The sequence below is a fragment of the Muntiacus reevesi genome, chromosome 2 (assembly GCF_963930625.1).
Source record: "Muntiacus reevesi chromosome 2, mMunRee1.1, whole genome shotgun sequence".
Taxonomy (NCBI): domain Eukaryota; kingdom Metazoa; phylum Chordata; class Mammalia; order Artiodactyla; family Cervidae; genus Muntiacus; species Muntiacus reevesi.
Window position 1 is genome coordinate 31,609,745 of NC_089250.1, and position 23,851 is coordinate 31,633,595.

Genomic DNA, 23,851 nt, shown 5'->3' on the forward strand with positions numbered 1-23,851 from the left:
ATAATTCGCTCAGTAGACTTTGGGCTACTTAGTTACCGGCTCAGCGAGTCCCTGAGGCTGAGATGGGGCAGAGCCTACAAATGATGCTCAGGTGGCTCCAGCCGCTGGATGGGCAGCAGCAGGTGGGGAGCAGGAGCTTGCGGGGAACTTTGCCCAAGGTGCCCTCTCTGGTCCTGAGTCCATTTCCTGTTTTGCATCCACCTCCACGGCTGGAAGGTCTTGACCACCTCCTCACTCCTCTGTTGGACGCGTGGTTTTAGACTCTACTTCAGGAATATCTTCCCAGAGATTTCGAGAGAAACAGGCCACGGCCCTGACAGTTTAGATAAATCTTGAGTGTTTCCTGATGTGTGGGTCAAAAGCAGCCGGGCGTTTTCTGGAAGCGCTGGCCTTCCGTATCTCTAACAGGCTTACCAGCATTGTCCTAGGATCATTTCACTCTTGTTCCCAATCTTCATATCCGATGAAGGTTTGAGAACAATTATCTCACCTTCTTTGTTTTTTGCCTTGGTCTCCCTCCCCAACCACCACCTGAGAACCCAACTCAGAAATCTCTCTCCTTTTCCTACACTTTTCAGATTCATTTTGTGTCTCTGGAGCCTCTGCGTTGTTTCCATGTCCACTTTGAAATCTTGGGTTTTTAACTTCTCCTACCTCCTATAAAATTTACCACATTTGTTCTTTCAGTCATTTATTCCCTAATAAGTTAGTAAGAACTCGTTTCATAGCACCAGAGGGCATGATGTAATTACTTCTAACACAGACTCTGAGATCAAAATATACACAGCTAATTAAAGTTTCCCACTTAAATCCCAGGTAAGAATTTCCTCCAGCAAATGCTTTTTTTTTCCCCCAAAAAAATGTACTTAAGAATGCCTGAAATTGTTTAAAATCCTGTACCTTATAAAATAAAGCTCTAATGAGCCTGTCTTTTTTTTTTTTTTTTTAACAAATCTTTGGTTTGAGTGTGGATAAAGCAGTTATCACAAAATCATCTGAGGAATAAAAGAAATCTTGATTTAACATGAAAACCTTTCCATCCTGTAAGTGAACTCGTTTGACCTAGATCTACTCTTTAAAGGGCAAGTGACTGTAAGAAACTCTAAGGTTGTTCTCAGAATTCTAAGACAATTGGTAAATATTGATATAAAAAGTCGGGTTCATTAGCGACACCGATTTGATTTTCCTGAAAATCAGCCAGACAGAAAGTTCTCACTTTTATCCACCTTCATTGTTACTCTCCATAGCAACTGAAAACTTTTCTGGGCTGAAATAATCCTCTCTAGCTCCCAGCGCACAGTCAAGGAATTTTAAAAACAGAGGACTTTGTAACCACGAAATACCCTCCAAGATTTAAAAGGCCACAGAGCTCCAGATAAATAATCATTTATCTTTCTTCTGAAGGTAAGCACTGGGTTTAGAAATGTTTGTATCATCCTCTGTCATTTTTAAAATGCTAACATAAGAATCTTAAACTTGCTTTCTCTTTTTAAACCATAAAAGTAATCCTAGTATTTTTGTTACTACCCTACAGCCATTTTAGCTCATCTCTGGGCCAAGATCTGCCATGAGATGCTGTTAACATTTTGCATTCCTTAAGCAATCGGTTGAAGAGATTAATATTTTTTTTCCAGTAAGCTGATTGGCTCTAAAGTTGTCCTTTTCACTTCTGTAGTGAGCCCCAAATATGTGGATTTATCATGCTTCATGCGGACTTAAAACTCTCTTGCTTTTCTAAGATAGTTTGTACTTTTAATCAGCTGAAAACTAACCAGTATTTTCTGGACATTACTGTTTTTTTTGTCCTTTCCTTTTTGAAAATCTTCTGACTCAATGTGATATCTGTAATGTGTTCAAATTTATTTTCTGTTTACTTTTATTGACTTACTTCACGAATGAGGCCCATAAATCAATGGGCTAAAATGAGGATGTTTCCTGCTGGGGGTATGGAGAGATAAATAAGGAGTTTGGGATTAATATATATACACTACTGTACATACAATAGGTAAACAACAATTCCTACCGTATAGTATAGGAAACATAGTCAATATCTTATAATAACCTAAAATAGACAAGAATCTGAAAAAAAAAAAATATATATATGTATAACTGAATCACTTTCCTGTACACTTGAAACTAATACAGCATTGTAAATCACCTATACCTCAATTTAAAAATGGGGAGTGTTTCCTGCTCTTTTTTAAAAAATTGAAGTATAGTTGCTATACAATGTTGTGTTAGTTCCTGCTTTACAACAACAAGAATCAGCTATAAGTATAGACATATTCCCTTCCCTCTTGAGCCTCCTCCCCTCACCCCGCTTCCCCATCCCACCCATCTAGGTCATCACAGAGCACTGAGCTGGGCTCTGTGAGCTACATAGCAGCTTCCCACTAGTTATCTTTTAATACATCTGGGTCTTCTGACTTGTAGCACCTTTAGGATAGGCAGTGAAATGTGTTCTTCCTATCTTTTGACTCTATGTCTAGTTCCCAGAGAGGCAATATAACTCACTTCTTGGCTGTTGTACAGTTTGAAAGTATAAACCCACCAGAGTTTCCTGCCAGTGGGGGTTATGAACAACTTACGGATCCCCTGTTGTTTAGAAACAGCTTGTCACTGCCAATCTGCTTAGCCACCAGTTAATGAATCCTTTCAAACCTCTTGCAGGCACAATAATTAAAGCCTTCATTTTCCCCCTTTCCACTGACATTCCTCCAGCTACAAGTTGACACGGTGAACACCAAGCCATCCTCCTCCATCAAAGCAGATTCGGGGTAGAGGAAGAGTGGAAATGTGCTTCTGGACAAAGCCTTCTGTATCCTGGGTGCCCTTGTTCCTTCTACTCAGCCTTGATCCCTCGACTGAGACAGAAAAACCCTCAACTCAGGACAGCAGCAGTACTTGGAACCCAGGGCAACTGACGGAAGTTCTACGGGTTCTCTCTGCTGATGACCCCCGTCCCCTGAACCACTCAAGAAGCCTCATCAGAATATTGCTGGAGAAAACTGGATGCCCACGGAGGACAGACGGAAGGCAAGGAGATTGCAATCTGGTTAGTGTGATAGAAGGGGATCAGGGACTGAGCGTGTTCACAAGAGCCATGCATTTCCCAGTCACTTATTTCAGGAAAGCAAAATCAGACACAAACCTTCCAATATCTGAGTGACCAATGCATTACGGTATAATAACTCCCATATGCCAGATCATACAGTATTCTGCATATGGCATTTAAAGATATGGAGGACTTGTTTTTGTTAAAATGATAATAAGCCTTCTATAAGTCTTGCTACAACCCTTCCGCAGGCTTAGAAGTATGTATTTGCAGGTATGCACTATTAGTCCCCTCTTCTTTCTGACTTACTAATCTTTTTTATTGTAGTGACCTTGAATGTGATTGGTTAGATAGATGCTGCTTGTTTTCTGAGGCATACAACACCATTCACTATTTGTCTAACATTGAATTTTTAAGTATTTTCTCCTGAATATTGGTAGGTGTGTTTTAATATTTTGTATCATGGGGAGTTAATGAATTGGATGAGTGCCTTCTTAAAAATGGAGAATCTGAACTGGGGAAGGGAAGTGCTATCAGTGGGGCCGAAATGAGATCCAGGGTCCCCGAGGCCAATTTTCCAGCCATTTTCTAGTCTATTAAGTGACTCTCAAACCCTGGCTACCCATCAGCATCACCTGGCCAGTCTTCACGAAATGCCCAGGTTGCAATTTCCTTCTCCAGAGATCAAGATTTCATCTGCCCAGAATTTTTTTTAAAAGATCTCTGCAAGGCACTTTAATGTAAAATCAGAATTAATGTAAAAATCAACATTTAACATAAAATCAGAATGTCTCCATTGGGGGAAAGGGAGTTTGACAAGCGCATCCCCAGCAGTAAGAGCCCATGTTTTAAAAATGACCGCAGGGATTTCCCTGGTGGTCCAGTAGCTAAGAATCCAAGCTCCCAATGCAGGGGCCTGGGTTTGATCCCTGGTCAGGGAACTAGATCCCACATGCCTCAACTCTGCTGCAACTAAAGATCCTGCATGCCATGACTATAGACCTAGCACAGTCAAATTAAATAAAACATTTTTTTTTAAAAATGACTGCAAACAACAACAACAAAAAACAGACCACAGCATTCTCAGCATCCCTTTCCTAACCGATTAGATTTTTTTCAGGATGCCCTCACAAATAAGTAAGTAAATAAATGAAAACATGACTAAATAAGAGAAGCGAAATCATTTCCCCCCAGAATAAGTTTTGGCAGATTTTCTCAATCATGCTTAGTTCTGAGGGAAACATTTCCTGACCAAATGTTTTGTTTTTTGTTTTTCATGACAGAAGGGTCTGGCTAACAGAATTTTTCTCTGCTCTGTGCAAGCAATAAATAATTCAATAATTAGTAAAACTCCCAAGGGTTCCCAGAGAAAACATGTGTTGTGAGAGGCAGCTCATCTGTGATGACATTAATTTATATATATAGCAACAGACGACTTCCCACCGGAAATAACTAGGAGTCATATCTTATTAATGTCCTCTGAGAATTTGCTTCAGAGAAATGTTCTCCTCTAACGACATGAAGTGCCTTATTAAGGCTGGTCAAATATTAGTTTAGCAGGGTAAGGGGAGGATGTAAACAGGCAAGATTGTTCTCCATTTTTGGAGGGGGGTGGAATAGGTTGTTTTGTACATTTTTGTTTTGTTTTCTGTGGTATTACAGAAGTAATATCAAATACAAGTGTTTGTCCAGTTTAGCTTCTGTTTGAATTAATTCTTATTCCCAGGAAGTGAAACACTGTAACACCTTTACTCTCCTGCTGCTGTTGTTTCTTTTTCTAAGAGACTGAGGTTGGGGGGGAAAAAGGCAAATCTCAGCTTCACCTTCTCAGAAGGATCTAGTTTACCCAAACACCCATGATCTAAGCAAGGAGTCCATGAAATCTGTGTTCATTCACACACACACAAAAAACAAACTCTCTGATTTCACAAATACCCACATTCTGTGCAAACCACAAACCTTCACCTTGTTGTTGAATTTTTTTTATTTTTATTTTTGTCTTTTTAGGGACTTTATCTATTGAGAGGGTGCCTATCAGAAGTTCTCTGATTATAAAGAGGGCAAGGGGGTGAGATCATGTCCTTAAATGAATGAAAAAAGAGATCAGAGTGTATCTTGAATGTGTGGGGAGGAAATCAGTTCCCAATTTTATTTCAGATCTAGGTAAAAATTGAATTTTTAAAAAAACTGATCTGAAGTTTTTGAGAGTGCTGTGTGTTTTAAAATAAATCCATTCAAGCTGCTGTCTTTGAAAAATAGACACTCTTGCCTGAGTGTGGCTCTTTTTTTTTCCTTTTAATGAGAAGAGTGAGAAGAGGGTTTTAATACATTTAATGAGGGATTAAGTAACTCCAAAAGAATGGATTGTACTTAAGTAAAGATGAGAGCCGTGATCCTGCTTGGGTTTCAGGCATGGTGAAGGGAAGAGAATCCGGTTTGAAGTCAACATTAGGAGCGTACCCTTGTTTTGGTACTTTCTAGCTGCTAAGTCACCGAGGTGCTGATTCCCTCCCCTGGGGGCTGCTGGTGAGATCACATGTCCATCTGTGAATGTATTTAGGAACTCAAACTCTTCTCCCACATGTATTCACGGAAATGTCCAGCACCAACCCCATTTCAGGCTATTGGAGCAGTGTTTGTGAAGGACCATCAGACTGGAAAAATCAGACTTTTCCTCAGCATACCCTTCCTGCCTGCCCCTTAGCCTCACCTCAGCTGTCCCAGAGGTTTGTGGTTTTTAACCAAGATCTCCAGGTGATTCTCAGACACAGTCAAAGAGAACTGGTGCTTTAGGTTCTGTGTTTAATTTCCTCCCTGTCCCTGATTTCTCAGAACTACCATGGGGTCAAGTGTGAAAAGCATCAAACTTTATCTTGTTTATGGAGCAAGTTTATCTGAACTCTTTTCAGTTAAGACTTTTCTTTCTGTCACTCAGAATTGCCACTAAATCTAGTACAGACTCATAAAAATCTAGTGCCCACCATCAGCTGACATTATCCCAGATATTTCTTTGAAAGGAAAAGGAAGAAATATAATTTCCCTCTTATTTTTTACAGTCAACTGTTAGCAACCCCCACCTGCCTTCTAAGCAGACCTTGTAAAAATCTAAGAACTTAAAGAAGGCAGTAGATTTACCCGCAATTTCAAATCAAATTCTAAATGTCTCTTGGTTTAAAATTCCTAAAGTTTATCCTGCAGGTTCTGACAACTGCTTCATTAGTGTAAAAGAAATATTTCACACAGCTCTTTGTTGCTGAGGCTGGAGCTTGAAATACACAGGCAATACACAAAAAGGTGAATTAAGCAGCTGGGAGAAGACAATTTGATTTGACTCCAGGGTGTCATAGAAAATTTCTACCAAATATCTGTGTAGTCCATTTTACTGAGTAGAAAATGCTTCTCACATTTTGAGTAGTCTTTTTACCAAAGTTTATTTCCCTATAAAGTTGAAAAACTAATTCCTAGAATCTGTGGGGGTTTTTTTCCCCCCTCTTAAACCTTATGCCTCCACCTGACAAGATTAAAAGGAAATCAGTGGATTATTTCTGAGTGAGTCCATTCTTTTTTAACAAAGAATCAGTTCACTGGAGTCAGAGCCTGGGACAGATCCAATGCCCATGGAGTGCCACTATTTGCAGACTTTTACTAAACATCTTCTCTCAAACCACAACCAAAGCACTTCTGAAAACTGTAACAACAAAAACAAATCTAGTGGTGATGAGCTGAAAATTCCAGTCCTCCCACCAACCTCTAGAGGCCTTCTGTCACATCTGTGCCCAGAAGAAAATCCACATTTTCTTATGTTAGCTCTTCTAACTCTCCCTGCAGCGTTCTTTCCTCAAGCCACAGCCTTCCGAATTAAGGAAATTTGTCTAAGATTCAAATATCAGAGCACAAAGTTTTCAGCCCATGGCCCTCTGATTCACCATTAAGTGTCATTTCAGCTGGACTTAAAAAACTAAAGCAGGGAGTAGGCAAACCTCTGGTCATTCAAGATGACCAAACTCTCTAATCAGACAAATGAAATGCTTCCACAACTTTTTAAAAGCTTTTCAAAGTGAGAAACTGATTTACCTTGCAAGTTGTAAGCATTTTACAAACTAATTCTGGCGTGACCATCTGCATAAATACAGATCTTACCCTCTTTTAAAAATATTTTATTTATTCTTTTATTTTTGGCTGTGCTGGGTTTTTGTTGCTGCACACGGGCTTTCTCTAGTTGCAGCAAGGTGGGGGATATTGCCTAGTGGTGCAAGGGCTTCTTACTGCAGTGACTTCTCTTGTTTTGGAAGACAGGCTTTAGATGCATGGGCTTCAATAGTTGAGGCACATGGACGTAGCAGTTTCGTGCGTGGCCTTAGCTACCTCGTGGCATGTGGGATCTTAGTTCCCTGACCAGGGATCAAACAGGTGTCCCCTGTGTTGCAAGCTGGATTCTTAACCACCTGACTCCCAGGAAAGCCCAGCTCTTACCCTCCACTACCTATGCCACACCCCTTCTCCCCACCTTTAGAAAGGTCCACAGCAAAAGAATGGAGAAGGAACCATGAGTGGACCAAGGTCTCAGGCAGCTTGGATGGGATGGAGAGTGGCCATAGACACTGCTGTGTGCAACCAGCACACAGCCACACCTGGGCCACATAAATGTGGTCCGGTGGCCTCACGGAGGTTCTATATGTTCTTGACGCTCTTCTTCCCATCTATTCAGTGCTATCAAGCAACCCGAATAGCACTTAAAAGTTGATCAGGGTGAATCCAATCAACCCTCTGGTTATACCGTGTTCTCACTGATTGGTATGAGACCCTTACCAATCCCCAAGCCTCCTAATTGACCCAATTTTTCCCTACCAAACAGGAGGGAGAGAAAATTACTAGCTAAGGGGCTGTAGAGTAAATACATAGGTGATCCACAGCTGATTTCCATGACACAAAACAAAGGAATGAGAATATAAAGCCTGTCAATGGCAGAGCAGGAATTAAGACTGGGCAGCCACTATCAACTGTGTGGCTTTAAGTACATTACTCACCCTCTGTTAAACTTGGCTTACACATATACTAAGGGTATTCTTCCTGATAGAAGGAAAAATTTAGTTCATACTTAATTCTGTGCATACTTAAATCTTTGCATACTGCATATAAATATACCTATTAACTCATTATACATTAAATAATTGGTCAGTTAGTATTCTGAATGCTGTCTACTGTGCAGAAATATTTGGTGGATTATGATATAAACTGGGCACATTTTGTTTTTCCATTTAAAATGATGCAATGTTTCCCCTCTTTGAAAAATTGATTATCCGACACCCTTTCCAGAAACCAGGAGACTTATCCATTGAGGAATGACTCAGTGTGGAAGGTGCTTAGCTCTGTCTTGGACACATGGCTTCCAGTAAATGGTAGCCGTATGAACAATAGTTTTACCGATAGTCTAGCTTCAGGAGGTTATTTGGTCCAAAGAAGGATTCATCTGACTCACCTCCCTGGGTCCTGGTGTCAGCCCCATACAAGAGCTACCAACCCATCGATTTTTCTCTAGGGCTCATGAGGGAACAGAAAAGAGCTGGTGTGGTTTTGGTGGTTGAGTTTAACCTTGACGTTCAGAGTTGGTCTCATTGAGAAGCCCGCGCCTGTTTGCTGAGTTCTTGGCCCCTTGCAGTTGAGTTGGGGAGAGCTTGGAATCTTCCTGGCTTGTGAAGAATGTGATTAATGCTTTGCTTTACAGATGGATGACATGTTTCTTTCTGACTCAGATGGTATTTTCCAGATGTTACCCAGTGGGACGCACAGCAGACATGGAATTAGATCCCCTGAAACTTCAATCTCAGAGAACAGATTGAAAGATGTTCGAGTAGATTATCCCACAGTGGGACAGCTCCCGTGGGGCTCGAGATAGGTATTACTTAATGCCTTCACTCTGAGACTGGTGCCATGTCATGGACTGCTTCTTGGATCCTGGGAGTGTTCCCAGAAGCTCCTCGAGTGTCTTTGAAGAAAGACAGTTCTTGTCTTGCTCGGAAATCTTCTCTTCTACAACCTATGTGTCTTTCTTTTTCTCACTGTCCCAACACATTTCTCCAAACACCTTTCTCTGTCAAGTAAACTTCTTGATTAGACAAGCCAGGCATCTGTCTGTGGCTTGCTAAACAAAGCATCGTGGAAGCATTTTTAGTAATTCTCAAACCACCAACCTCTCTGTTAACAGCAGGGTGCAGTGATTGAGTCTCAGAAGGGTGCTGACATCAGTTCTCTTAGGTGGGATAAGGGAGAAGCAGATGGTACCCATTAGGTGACACTAGTGGTAAGGAACCCACCTGCCAATACGAGAGATGTAGGAGACATGAGTTCGATCCCTGGGTCGGGAAGATTCCCCTGGAGGATGAAATGGCAACCCGCTCCAGTATTCTTTTCTGAAAAATCTCTTGGACAGAGGAGCCTGGCAGGCTACAGCCCAAAGAGTCACAGAGTCAGACACGACTGAGCAACTGAGCACACATATTCCATTTTCACTCTTCTTAAGTGTCATCGTGGTGCTAGAGACAGAGGATAGACCTATGCACAAAGCAGACAAAATCCAGCCTTATTGGGCCAGTTGTCATCAAGAAAAAATAGAAAATAAACAAGCAGACAAATTAATCTCAGAAGCCTAGTTCCATGAAAAAATGAAAAAATAGTGAATGCTAGAGCTGCCGTTAGCTGCCTCAGCCTGTTAGGCCCTTAATATGTGTTCATCCCAACTGAGATATACTGGTCAGTGTAAACCACACAGCAGATTTCAAAGATTTAGTGTGACAAAAAGGATGTCAAATAGCACATTGACACCTTTTAGAATTTTGATTGTGTGTTGAAATGATCATATCTTGTATATACATGTATCTTTCAATAAAATGTATTATTCATATTAATTTCATTTGTTTCTTTTATGGTTTAAGAGGTGGCTACTTGGGACTTCCCTGGTGGTCCAGTGGTTAAAAATCCACCCTCCAATATAGGGCACTAAGATCCCACATGCCATGGGGCAACTAAGCCTGTGTGCCCCACGTAGAGAAGCCCACATGCCGCAACTACTGAGCCCACGTGCTGTAGAGCCTGTCCATGCTCCACGGCTGGAGAGACCCCCGTGCACTGCAGTGAAGACCCAGCACAGCCAAAACAAAACAAAACAAAACATGTCGTTACCAGAAAATTTAAAGTGTGCCTAGCCTTTGTAGCTTGCGTTGTATTTCTACTGAATGGCACTGTGCAAGAGAACACAGGGCAGGGATGGGAACTTCCAACTTTGGACAGGGTATCCGGGAAGGCATCCCTGAGGAGCTGGCCCTTGAAGCTGAGACCCAGGAAATCAAGTGGAATAGAGCCTGGTGGAACTGACAGAAAGTCACAGAAGCAGAAGTGAAGTGACAGCAGTGGAGAGAGGATAAGATGAGGTTGGCTAGATAGGGTAGGTAGAAGCCAGACTGAAGAGAAAATTATAAGGGCTTGAATTTCATTCTAAATGGAATGGGGCATCACTTTAAAAGCCAGAGTCAGCTGGTTTTAATCAAGGCAGCAAATTAACAGCTTGTGTTACCATAGTTGAAGACAGAAAGACTGCATTTAGGAAATAAGGACTTCCTGGGAGAGCTTCCTTGTATAAAAGTTCAACCCTATACATCTGTGTCTCTTTTTCTGCCTTGCATAAAGACTTTTGGACTCTCTGGGAGAAGGCGAGGGTGGGATGATCTGAGAGAATAGCATTGAAACATGTATATTATCAAGTGTGAAACAGACTGCCAGTCAGGTTGGATGCATGAGACAAGTGCTCAGGGCTGGTGCACTGGGATGACCCAGAGGGATGGGATGGGGAGGGAGGCGGGAGGGGGGATCGGGATGGGGAACGCATGTAAATCCATGGCTGATTCATGTCAATGTATGGCAAAAACCACTACAATATTGTAAAGTAATTAGCCTCCAACTAATAAATGAAAAAATAAAAGAAAATAAACTTATGTCCCCAAAGAGATGTATTCTCTTTTCGGGGGACAAATATCTTCAAATGAAAAAAGAAAAAAAAGTTCAACCCTGGCTGTCTTACTTGAATTGGGCTATTGAGACTGCCCACTTTTCCTTCCTATTCATAAAATAATAAGCATCAGAGACTCTGTGGTGGTTAATGTTCTGGGACTATTTGTCAAGCTTTCTGTTTATTTTTATTTATTAATTTTTGCACAGTGCTTTGAACCGGATACCCTGTTACTAATAGCTGGAGGAGATTTCGAGGATCAGCTCAAAGAGGAAGTGATCCAGCGAGTTTCTCTTCTCCTCCTCTATTACATCATTCATCAGGAAGAGATTTGTTCTTCTAAGCTCAACATGAGTAATAAGGAGTATACATTTTACCTGCATAGCCTTCTCAGCCTCAGGCAGGATGAAGACTCCTATTTCCTTTCACAGAATGAGACGGAAGATATTTTGGCTTTCACCAGGCAGTACTTTGACACTTCCAGAAACCAGGTAAGAAAGTCAGAATTGCTAACTAGCTCTGCTGCTAAGATACAGTCTCAGAGCATGATTTTCTGTCACTAATATATTTGTAATATGCTCAAAAACTTCTTAGAGAGGTAAGTAGTTGTATTTTTTAGTGGTCGGATGTTGTAACATAATTTAAAATTCTGAGTCTGAAGTGGGGAATGTAACAAATAATCGGTTGTCAGATGAGTTTTAGCCAGAAGCTCCGTGGGTGGGTGGGCCGACAGGCCAGGTAACAAGGCAGCTCTATTCTGAGTTCCCCTGAGCACTAGAGTGAATGTGATTCATGGCTTTTGATCAGTCTGCAAGGACTGAACTCTAGCAGTGATTGCAGTGTGTCTATTTGCCTTGACTTCTGGCCAGAGAAAGAGAAGGTGGTAAGAGTTGGGAAGAGATGATTTTATTATTAGTTACTTCCCGGAGGATGCAGCTTGCAAAAAGCCTTATTCATGACAGTCAGCACAGACATTATCTCTTTTGTGGCTTTTGACTGGTGCTGCATATATTCAGCGATCCCAAGTCTTTTCCTCTCTTAAAGCTCCCACTATTAGGAAACAAGCATCTTGTTGTCTCATTACTATTCCAGTAATAGCTGACCTTTCAGTTACGTTTTTGCTTTTTGTGGAAAGTTTGAGCTGATAACATTCTCTGAACACGAACTCTTTTAAGCCATATTTTCTTAATTAATTGAGCCATCAGCACATTTTGAAGAGTGTAGCAGAATGTGTTTTTTTTCCCTCTTGAATTATTAATTGACATGTGTCTTAGTCCATTTGGGCTGATAGAATATAAGTGTCATAAACCGGGTGGCTTACAAACAACAGAAATTTATTCTCACGCTTCTGGAGACTGGAAAGTTGAAGATCAAAGTACTGGGTAGATTTGGTATCTGATGAGAGGCTACTTTTAGGTTCACAGAAAGTTATCTTTTCTTTGTATCCTCACATGATGGCAGGAGCAAGAGAGACCTGTGGGGTGTTATATAAGGGCACTAATTCCATTCATGAGGGTTCCACCCTCATGATCTAATCACCTCCCAAAAGCTTCACTTCCTAATACCATCACCATGGAGGTTAGGATTTCAACATGTGAATTTTGGGCATGACACAAACATTCACTCTGTGGCAACATATATTGATAAATTTTAATTATTGACCTCAATTCTGGTTTCTAGGGGTTCAAAGGTATCTCTGCAAACACGCTGCAACTTAATGCTAGAAAACATACCCTCCAATTTGCTGTGAATAGGCTTAATTTCTCTCATATTTGGCAGTACAAATGGAAAGACAGTTTACTAAGGACTTTGTAGGTATCATTTCAGTAACTCAAAATCACACGAATCTCAAAACTTTGGCTATATATTTTTTCTATTTCCAATTGAGAAAATGTGTTTCTTTTATAGAATTCAATTTTCTACTTAAATAAGGAGGTGTCCCTACAGAGAATTTCCTCATTGCAACATCTATATAATACAAGATCAGTTCAAATTAGCCACTGGGATTTTAGCCTCCTGTGTGTTACTGTCTTTTGATATATATTAAATGCAAATGGAAAGCCAGCATTTAAAGGCAGATGGAGTGTATATATTTAATGCAGACTTCTGGTTATGCAATGCATACTGCAAATACCTGAGTTTCTGAGTGTGTGTATATGAGATTAAACATTCCTGTAACAGAATAAAGAGAAAGCAATGGTAACCCACTCCAGTACTCTTGTCTGGAAAATCCCATGGACGTAGGAGCCTGGTAGGCTGCAGTCCCTGGGGTCTCGAAGAGTCGGACATGACTGAGCGACTTCACTTTCACTTTTCACTTTCATGCATTGGAGAAGGAAATGGCAACCCACTCCAGTGTTCTTGCCTGGAGAATCCCAGGGACAGGGGGAGCCTGGTGGGCTGCCGTCTATGGGGTCACACAGAGTCAAACACAACTGAAGTGACTTAGCAGCAGTAGCAGCAGCATAACAGAATAAACTACTTCAATATTACATGTAGATCTACTTTATTCTTATATTGAGTCAAGAAGAATTGAGCTACTGATGAGTCATAACCCTGTGCTGCACCTTGGAACAACTATCTCATGGAAGAAATCATTGTCTCCAGATCCTGGGTCCTGTGGCCCATGCACTTGGACTTGGGTTCCTCTAGGATGTAAATCAGTTTGGACTTTTGCAGCAGGCCTCTTGGCACCTCACTGCAGGCTGCTACTCTCTGACTAGAGCATATAAGGTCACAGAAGGTTCTGACAATCCAGGCCCAAAATGACTAGCAGGTCTCGGTTTGCATAGGACTCAGTCTCAAGTCACACCACTAACAGCAGCTCCAGCTGGGCCTTAACCAGCTCATTAAGAGAGAAAACCTTACTCCGTCATACCCAGATTTAGCTGCCTTCCCTAATGCTGCAGAGTCTAAACATCCCTTTATCCTTCCTTCTCTTCCTACTCGGTTCATCTTCCTGCGTGTCTGAATGCACCCACTTTTCTCCATTCTTTCTGCTCTTGCTGTTTCCATGGTAAATGTACCTGGTCTTCTACTAACCCTGCTTCTTATATGGAGCATGAATATTTGTGACCCCATCCTAAGGACTTCAGGGATGGAAACAAGCTTTAGAATCTTTCTTTGTCCTCAGTGGCACTTTGAGATGATTATGCTTTTACAGGTTCCATGAAAAACCCACCCCACCTCAATGCCGTACCCACTCTCTGCTATTTTAACTTCTTACTGTCCTTCATGAGTCTTCTGGCTACTTCTTCAAATTTGTTTAAAGTTTGATAACTGCCTCTCAGCCTTCCACACTGCTCCCCACCATAGCTATGAAGAGGCTCTTGCCAAACTCACCAATTACAGACTTAAAAAAAAAAAAAACAGGCAATTGAATACAGTTCTCTAAACCAGCAGTCCCTGACTTTTTGGTACCAGGGACTGGTTTTGTGGAAGACAGTTTTTCCATGGATGAGGGTGGGAGATGTTTCCAATTTTGTTCACTGCTCACCTCTTCACATGTGGCCCAGTTCCTAACAGACCATGAACCACTACTGGTGTGTGGCCTGGGCTTAGGGGATCCCTGCCCTAAACCATAATGGAAAAGAATATGAAAAAGAGTGTGTGTGTGTGTGTGTGTGTGTGTGTATAACTAAGTCACTTTGTTGTACAGTAAAAATTAAACACAATAGTGTAAACCAACTATATACTTCAGTAAGTAAATCTTATCAGCACTTTCCCCCCATTGTCCTGTATCACAAGGCAACATTGACATAGTAAACCTCCCCTTAGTTCCTTATTTGATGAACACACTTCCTCCTTCTCACACTCCTGTACATGGTATTTCTAAACAGTTTACGTCCTGCTCTGTGCTCTCACTTTTGAAGTCAAGTCCCATCTCCATGAAGCCCTCTTTCTCTCATTGATTTCTTTCTTTTTTTTTTCACCTGTACCACATAGTATGCAGTCAATGCAGGAGACATAAGGGATGTGGGTTTGATCCCTGGGTTGGGAAGATCCCCTGGAGAAGGAAATGGCAAACCACTCCAATATTCTTGTCTGGAGAATCGCATGGACAGAGGAGCCTGGCAGGCTATAGTCTATGAAGTCTGTCTGTATGTGAGTGGATGGCTCAAAGAAAAATCTGGACTGGTATGCAGCAGAATTGAAGGTCATCGGTGTTTGGGAGTGCATCTCAAGTAACAAGCATATAGCAAGGAGATGGAAAACCCTAGTTGGGCCATGGGGGGCACCATGGCAGAGTCAGACATGACTGAGAAACTAACACATGTAGGATCTTAGTTCCTTGACCAGAGATTGAACCTGTGTCCCCTGCATTCAAAAGTGAAGTCTTAACTACTGGACCACTGGGGAAATCCCGTCACTCATTGATTTCTGTCATCCCACATTTCATGGTTTTTTCTTCCTACTTCCATCACACCCATATCCTGGTTTTCTTCTCACTTGTCCAGCTATTCCTTTGAAGGATGAACTTGACCTGCCATCCCTTAAGCCGGGCTTCCCTTGTAGCTCAGCTGGTAAAGAATCTGCCTGCAGTATGGGAGACCTGGGTTCGATCCCTGGGTTGGGAAGATCCCCTCAAGAAGGGAAAGGCTACCCACTCCAGTATTCTGGTCTGGAGAATTCCATGGACTGTATAGTCCATGGGGTCACAAAGAGTCGGACACAACTGAGTGACTTTCACTCACACTATGTCAAGCACTCCCAAACACTGATGACCTTCAATTCTGCTGCATACCAGGATTTCTCTTTTGAGTCATCAACTCATTTAAACACCTGCCTTTCAAAATTCTCCATTGGCTATTTCCTTGGCTCTTGAAATTCAATATTAAAATGGAAAGTCATTATTTCTGTTCCTGAACCTGTTCTTTCTTTGATGTTGCTTATGTAGCTCTTCAAATAGTCTCTACTTTGGCTTGTGTGACACTGTGCATTCCTGTTTTCCTTTCTCTCTGACCCCATTTTCACCTGTGCAGTCTCATCTCTCTTTCTCTGTGTAGATTTTTTTTATTCCTATGCTATACGTTTTATCTCCATAATTTATTTTATACCTTGAAGTTTGCACCTCTTATTTCCCTTCACCTATTTCACCCAATCTCCCACTCCATCTCCTAGGGCAGCCATCAGTTTGCTCTCTATTTCCATAAGTTTGTTTCTGTTTTGTTTGGTTCACTTGTTTTTTAGATTTCATATATAAATGAAGTCATAGAGTGTTTGTCTTTGGCCTCCTAATTTACTTCACTTAGCATAATGCCATTTTGTTGCAAATGGCAAAATTTCATTTTATTTTATGGCTGCCTTATGTTCCTTTGTACATGTATACATGCATACATGCTCAGTTGTGTCTAACTCTTTGTGATCCCATGGACTGTAGGCCGCTAGGCTCCTCTCTCCATGGGACTTTTCAAACAAGAATACTGGAGTGGGCTGCCATTTCTTCTTCCAGGGGATCTTTCTGACCCAAGGATTAAACCTGCATACCATGTGTCTACTGCTTTGCAGGCAGATTACCTGCTGAGCCATCAGGTATATACACATACCACATCTTCTTTACCTATTCATCAGTCAATGGATGTTTAGGTTTCTTCCATGTCTTACCTATAGTGCTGAAGCCACTATGGAAAACAGAATGAAGCTTCCTCAAAAAAATAAAACTAGAACTACCAAATGATCTAGCAACTCGTACTGAGTATTTACCCAAGAGAAAAAAACCTACCAATTCAAAAACAACCCTATGTTCACTGTGTGTAGATTTTAAGTATTAATACTCTTTCAGGCATGATCTTAGCCCCCTGTCACTCCCTATGCTTCCTCCAGGGTAGCACATCTATACTTAAAGATGACTCACAAGAGTGTATCTCCATCCCAAACACTCCTGTGAACTCCAGACCCACATAAGCTATTCAGCATCTTTTCTTAAAGGATATGGTAAAGGCACCTCATACTTAAAATATGACCATAAGTCAACCCAGCGAGACCCAGTCTCTATGTGTCACTTCATAGGTCAGCAGATAAATGCCGAACTAGAAATTTTATTTTCTAAATTCCTTCCACCTTTATATCTAATATAACTCCAAGTCTTACTGCTATTTCATCCTGAAGAGATCCATAACCTGATGACTTTTCTACAATTATCACCATCACTGTTTTTTACCTGGACTGCTGTAATAGTCTTCCAACTGTACTTCTAGGAATCACAGATTCCCTTTCCAGTCTATTTGTTCTCTACCATGTAGCCAGAGTGAATTCATCAAAACACACTAGTCCTGTAGTTCTATTCCCATCTCTTGCTCAAAATTCTTCTTTGGCTTCCAGTTGATTTCAGGATGTAGGGCAAACTCCATTACATGCCAATAAACCTTTGGCCTTCACCATGCTCCCCTCTTCTAAGGTTGCTCAGCAATAACGTATCTGCTTGTGAATGCAGGAGATGCAGGAGACAGGAGACAGGAGACAGGAGTTCAGTTGCTGGATCAGGAAGATCACCTGGAGAGTGAAATGGCAACCGACTCCAGCATTCTTGCCTGGAAAATTCCATGGACAGGGGAGCCTGATGGGACACAGTCCATGGGGTCACAAAGAGTTGGACAGAACTGAGTGATTGAGCACACTCACTCACACACACACTCACACACACACACACACACACACACACACACACACACACACACTTGACAATGATTCAACTAGTAGATTCACTTATTATTTATAAAAATTGTGAGATGGATGATGACCCACATTTTTGTTTTGGATCCTTCTTCTTCCCTTTGTATCTTACCATTGGGGTAACCTCTCTTTGGAGTTGAAAAGAGAATCCATGTCATCACTAGCCTGTGGCTGGAGTAAGTTTTGGTCGGTAAGGAGGAAGCTGAACCAAGTAGTTGAAGGCAGATGTGAAAGGGAGCATGCTCTGTGATCATATAAGACAGCAGAGTCAGCTTGAAGTCAAGGTCAGGAATATAGATTTGAATGTTATCAGCCTTCAGGCTGTACTTGAAGCTGGAGAAAAACAGTTCACCAGTTGAAAGAATGAACGTTAAACATGCACCTCAGATTGGGACTTAGACATGTGGTATTTTAATTGAGATCACACCTGTTCTCAGGACTAATGAAGCTCAGATTCTTGATGTCTCATCACAGAAAGAATTCAATGAGAGACAAAGTGATAGTTAAGAAGTGGATTTATTTAGAGAGAAACATACTCCACAGTGTGGGCCATCTGAGGATGTAGGCACCAGGGTGTGGGGTTGTCAGTTTTTATAAGGCTGGGTAATTTCATAGACTAATGAATGGAAGGAGTAGTCCAGCTATTTTGGGGAAGGAGTGGAGATTTCCAGGAATTGGGCCACTGCCCACTTTTTTACCTTTATGGTCTGCCTTAGAACTGTCGTGGCACCTGTGGGTGTATCAGTCAGCTTGCTGAGTGTGACAGTGAGTATATACTGAGGCTCAAGTTCTAGAGCAAGTTGACTCATCTGCCATCTTGGACATATTTGATTCTAATCAGTTTATGTCATGTCCCTCCTGTTTCACAAGTAGTCAGGGCCAGAGTCTCATTGGAGAAAACACATCTTTAAATGAATAATGAGGAAGATTAGATAGGTAAGAACCACTGAGATGGGAGTTGAAAAACTCCGTGTCATGGCAGATGAAAGAAACAAGTATTTTCCAAATGGAGTTCTATCTGAGACTAGAAAATGATGCTAGGCTGTGCTGCGCTGTGTTTAGTTGCTCAGTCGTGTTCCAGTCTTTGCAACCCCATGGACTGTAGCCCGTCAAGTTTCTCTGTCCGTAGGATTCTCCAGGCAAGAATACTGGAGTGAGTTGTCATGCCCTCCTCCAGGGGATCTTCCCAACCCAGGGATCACACCCAGGTCTCCGCACTGCAGGTGGATTCTTTACCATCTGAGCCACCAGATGTTCTTCTTCTTCTTCTTCTTTTTTTTAAAAATTATTTTTGGCTGTACTGGGTCTTTGATGCAGTGCATGTATGGGTTTCTCATTGCAGTGACTTCTCATGTTGTGGGGCACAGACTCTGGGGCCTGAGGGCTCAGCAGCTGTGGTTCCCAAGTTTAGTTGCCTCATGACAGGTGGAATCTTCCCAGCCCAGGGATTGAACCTGTGTCTTTTGCATTGGCAGGCAGATTTTCAAAAACTGAACCACCAGGGAAGTCCCTAGAGATTTTCTAATCAGAATAGCTTCAGAAGTTAACATTTCCTTTTTACTTTGTGTCTGATTTCAGTGTATGGAAACCAAAGTGCTGCAGAAAAAATCTGGAATCCTAAGCAGTGATGGTGCCGATGAAAACACCCTTCCCCAGTTGGCAGCGACAATCATTGCTTTGTCCCTCCAAGGCGTTTGTCTGGGACAAAGAAACTTGCCTCCCCCAGACTATTTTACAGAATACATTTTCAGTGCCTTGAATAGTACGAATACTCTTCACCTATCGGGTAAGGATGCCTTTCATGAATTTCATTTCCAAGTCACAACTACTAAATATAAACTGTGACAAAAACAAAGGCGGAAGCATTGTGGTGACCGAGTTTGTTCAGGTATGTTTTAAACACCCTTTTAATCTCAGCTTGTTGTGAGACAGCCCAGGGGGCCTTGTCAGGGCAAACATGCTATGACATCTGTGGGGTGATAAGGCAAAAAAACCAAAACCAAAAACTCAGCACCTTTGAACAGGGATGATGAAATTGTGGGTAGAGGGTTGAAGGGAGAGATTGTTATGATCTGTTGCTAGAACTGATTGGGACGTCCCAGGTGGCTCAGTGGTAAAGAATCCACCTGCCAATGCAGGAGATGCAGGTTCGATTCCTGGGTCAGGAAGACCCCCTGGAGGAGGAAATGGCAACCCACTCCAATGTTCTTACCTGGGAAATCCCATGGGCAGAGAGCCTGGCGGCCTACAGTCTGTGGGGTTGCTAACAGTTGGATATGACTGCAAGTGAGGGCACCCTAGTACTACTATCTCTTTTGGTATAAAGTGCTGGGCAACAGGTGACAAGGTATCTTGTAGAACAGAGGTCCCCAGCCTCCAGGATCTAATGCCTGATGATTTCAGGTGGACCTGATGTAATAAAATAATAGAAACAAAATGCACAATAAAAATAATGTGTTTGAATCATTCCAGAACCACCTCCTCCCTCCCACCTCTCTCCCCCTCCACTCCCCGCCACCTGGTCCCTGGAAAAATTGTCTTCCACAAAACTGTTCTGGGTTGGGGACTGCTTGTGTAGAAGGATAAAAGGGTATTCCAAATGGTACAAGAGGCTTGGTAGCAGTTTGCTTGGAACCATAAAAGTAAGTCGTGTCGTGTTAAACAGACGGCCTGGCTGCATTTGTGACTGCCAGTGTTTTAGGGATCTGAGATAAAATAGGACATCATGGAATGAAATCAGAATGTGTGTTTCACACATTTCTTTGTACTCGACAAGACATTAAGCGTGAAATGACTTAATTTTTTCATCTGCATTAGAACGCCCTGCTTTCTGCACACACCAAGGGGACTTGATGTGTCACTTCATAGCTGGTGCTTTTGCCAACATATTTCCTCTTGGGAAGTCACAACACAGAAGAGAAATACAAATTTTCCAAGACGCCAGCAGCACACTCATGATCTAGATAAATCTTCCAACTCTGAAAGGGATCAAGAGCTAGGAGTCATCCAAATCTGCGCAGAACTTTCCCTGACTTGTTTGTATAACCAATTGAATGACAGATGTGTTTTTCTGTAATTCATTTTATATGCTTTAAGCCAGCGGTCCCCAACCTTTCTGGCACCAGGCACTGTTTCGTGGAAGAGAGTTTTTCCACGAACCAGGAGAGGGGGGAGGTGTAAGGATAATTCAAGGGCATTACATCTGTTGTACACTTTATTTCTATTATTATTACCTCAGCTCCACCTCAGGCATTAGATCCTGAAGGTTGAGGACTCTTGCTTTGACTTGTGAACACAGAGGGGAACAGAGAGGATGGACAAATGGAGAAAGTAGCATGGAAACATGTATATTACCATATGTAAAATAGGTAACCAGTGGGAATTTGCTATATGACCCAGGGAAACCAGTACTCTGTGACAACCTGGAGAGGTGGGATGGGGTGGGAGGTGGGAGAGAGGCTCAAGAGGAAGGGGACATATGTATTCTTATGGTTGATTCGTGAGGATGTATGGCAGAAACCAATACAATATTGTAAAGCAATTATCCTTCAATTAAAAATAGACTAATTAAAAAAGAAAGAAAGGAAGACAATCTTTAAGATGAAAGCTGAAGTGCCAGTCAATTGTGTTACCTAGCTGTCATCACTAGGACAGAGACCAGGGGAAAGCATGCTGTGCTGAGAATGATTTTGATATGGGAAACAGGAATTACGAAATTCAGATTTTGGGTGATTGAGTTTTAGCAGAACAGTTTCCATGTCAACCAAAGGAATGCAATTACTCCACTTTTCAAATAAAAATTTGTGCCACTTGAAGGCTCAATCACTGGAGTACAGAATATGGTTAGAGGCAAGTTGTACTGTAAGATCAAGGCGAGCTGTCTGCATATGAAACCATCATGGACCTGAGATAAAAAACCCACACAATGTGAGAGATGTTCAGTATCACTCTTTTGGACACAAAGCAGCCCTGTTTGCATTTGAGAACTCAGAATTCCCTCCCATCTCAGTACAATTAGATGCTTATTCCAGGGGCCCTGAGGCATTTTTTCTAACATCTGCCTCTGAGCAAGGGCCCTACTGACACTGATTGCATTTTGGAGTAGGAGGAACAAAAGTATGCTATTTTTACGTGTTTTTTTTTAATGTTTTTATTATAGAGATTGTCAAATATAAATAAAAGTAGAAACAATAAAACAATGAACTCCCATGTTCACAGTCCCTGCCTCAACAAGCAACAGCAATCTGGATAATCTTATTTTATATGTGCCTCCGTTCTCTCCCGTTACTTGATTGTTGTTCAGTTGCTCAGTCTGACTCTTTGCGAGCCCACAGACTCTAGCACGCCAGGCTTCACTGTCCTTCACCGTTTCCTGGATCTTGCTCAAACTCATGACCATTGAGTTGGTGATGCCTTCCAGCCATCTTGTCCTCCATCATCCTCTTCTCCTGCCTTCAATTTTTCCCAGCATCAGGGTCTTTTCTAAGGAGTCAGTTCTTCGCATCAGGTGGCCAAAGTACTGGAGGTTCAACTTCAGCATCAGTCCTTCCAATGATATTCAGGATTGATTTCCTTTAGAATTCACTGATTTGATCTCCTTGCAGTCCAAGGGACTCTCAAGAGTCTTCTCCAATGCCACAGTTCAAAAGCATCAATTCTTCAGTGCTCATTACTTGATTATTTTGAAGCAAATCATCAACCTGTTGGTATTTCTGTATGAATCTCTAGAACAGAAGGCTTTTCTTTTTTTTTTTTTTAAAGCATCTATTAGCAGTATCACAACTAAAAAAGTGAATGATTCTATAATGTTATTTTTCATCTTTTAAAAAAATATTTTCACTTTTTATTGAACGAGGATCTAAATAAGGTCTATAAAATGTGAATTGTTGATATGTCATTGAAGCTTTTTTCAAGGTGTCATGCCCTTCCCCTCCACTATATTTTGTGGCAATTTTTTTTTGTTGTTGGAGAAATGTGCCAGGACTGTACTGTTTTATGTGTATCAGCTTTATAGTATATTTTAATTTCTGGCAGATCTAGCCTTTTTCATTGCTCTTCTTTTCAGAGTTTTCTTTTTCTTTTTTTTAATTTTTTTTTAAATTAGTTGGAGGCTAATTACTTCACAACATTTCAGTGGGTTTTGTCATACATTGACATGAATCAGCCACAGAGTTACACGTATTCCCCATCCCGATCCCCCCTCCCACCTCCCTCCCCCCCCCCCCCCCCCCCCCCCCCGACTCCTCTGGGTCCTCCCAGTGCACCAGGCCCGAGCACTTCCTGGCTTGTTCATTCTTATTGACAGATATCACCTAACTTAAATTCTGGGGGATAAAAACCTTGTGATAAGACTATTCTAATTGTGAAAAATTTATAAAATATCTTAGAAATGATATTTACAAGATGTTACATTTTTAAATCCTATAGTATGTCTTGTTCACGTGTCTATTTTGTGGAGTGTTTTATCATTTCCCTCACACAGGTTTTAGACATTTCCTGGTATATTTATACCTGGCATTTAACTTTCTTTTTGTATCTCTTACCTGGGATCCTCTCTTTCATTACAGCTTCTAACTGGTTTTTGTTTATCCATATGAAAGTTAGTGACTTTTTTTTTTAGATTAATTTTGTAACTCACTCCATGATTAAATCTTTCATTTTATTTTTGCCCTAATTATTTAGAGTTTTCAGATATATAATTATACCATCACCAAATAGATACAGATTGCTACTTCTTTTTCAATTCTTGTGTCTCTATTTTCTTTGTTACCTGATTATATTAGTTAATAACCCCAATTAAAAAATGGTGGATATTTTGAGAATGAGCCTTTACCATGTTTTTGACCTTGAAAGAAAACCTTGTAGTGTTTCCTCGTTGAGTTTAGAGAACATATGTTAAAAGGTATATATTATAGTCTTTTATATTAATCCATATTATTTACATTTCTAGTATTGTTCATTTCTTCCTGTGGACTCTTTACCATTCTGGTCATTTCTTTTCAGTCTAAATAGATTCACTTAGACTTTCTTGTAAGACAGGTCTGCTGTCAATAAGTTCACCATTCATTGTTTATCTGGGAATAATTTTATTTCACCTTGGTTTTTGAAGAGTTGTTTTGCTG

The 23,851-nt window shown here is 41.2% G+C and overlaps 1 protein-coding gene across 1 annotated transcript in view; it reads left to right on the top strand.

Annotated features, from left to right (window-relative positions):
- Positions 1–1,371: 1,371 nt before the first annotated feature.
- The window catches only part of SLC39A12 (solute carrier family 39 member 12), an 82,140-nt gene continuing 59,660 nt past the window's right edge, over positions 1,372–23,851 (top strand). The window contains exons 1-4 of the mRNA XM_065921212.1: positions 1,372–1,404; positions 2,722–3,055; positions 11,267–11,548; positions 19,308–19,515. Of these exons, the coding sequence (XP_065777284.1) occupies positions 2,795–3,055; positions 11,267–11,548; positions 19,308–19,515 (751 nt within the window). The 5' untranslated portion in view covers positions 1,372–1,404; positions 2,722–2,794. The remainder of the gene's footprint in view (positions 1,405–2,721; positions 3,056–11,266; positions 11,549–19,307; positions 19,516–23,851) is intronic.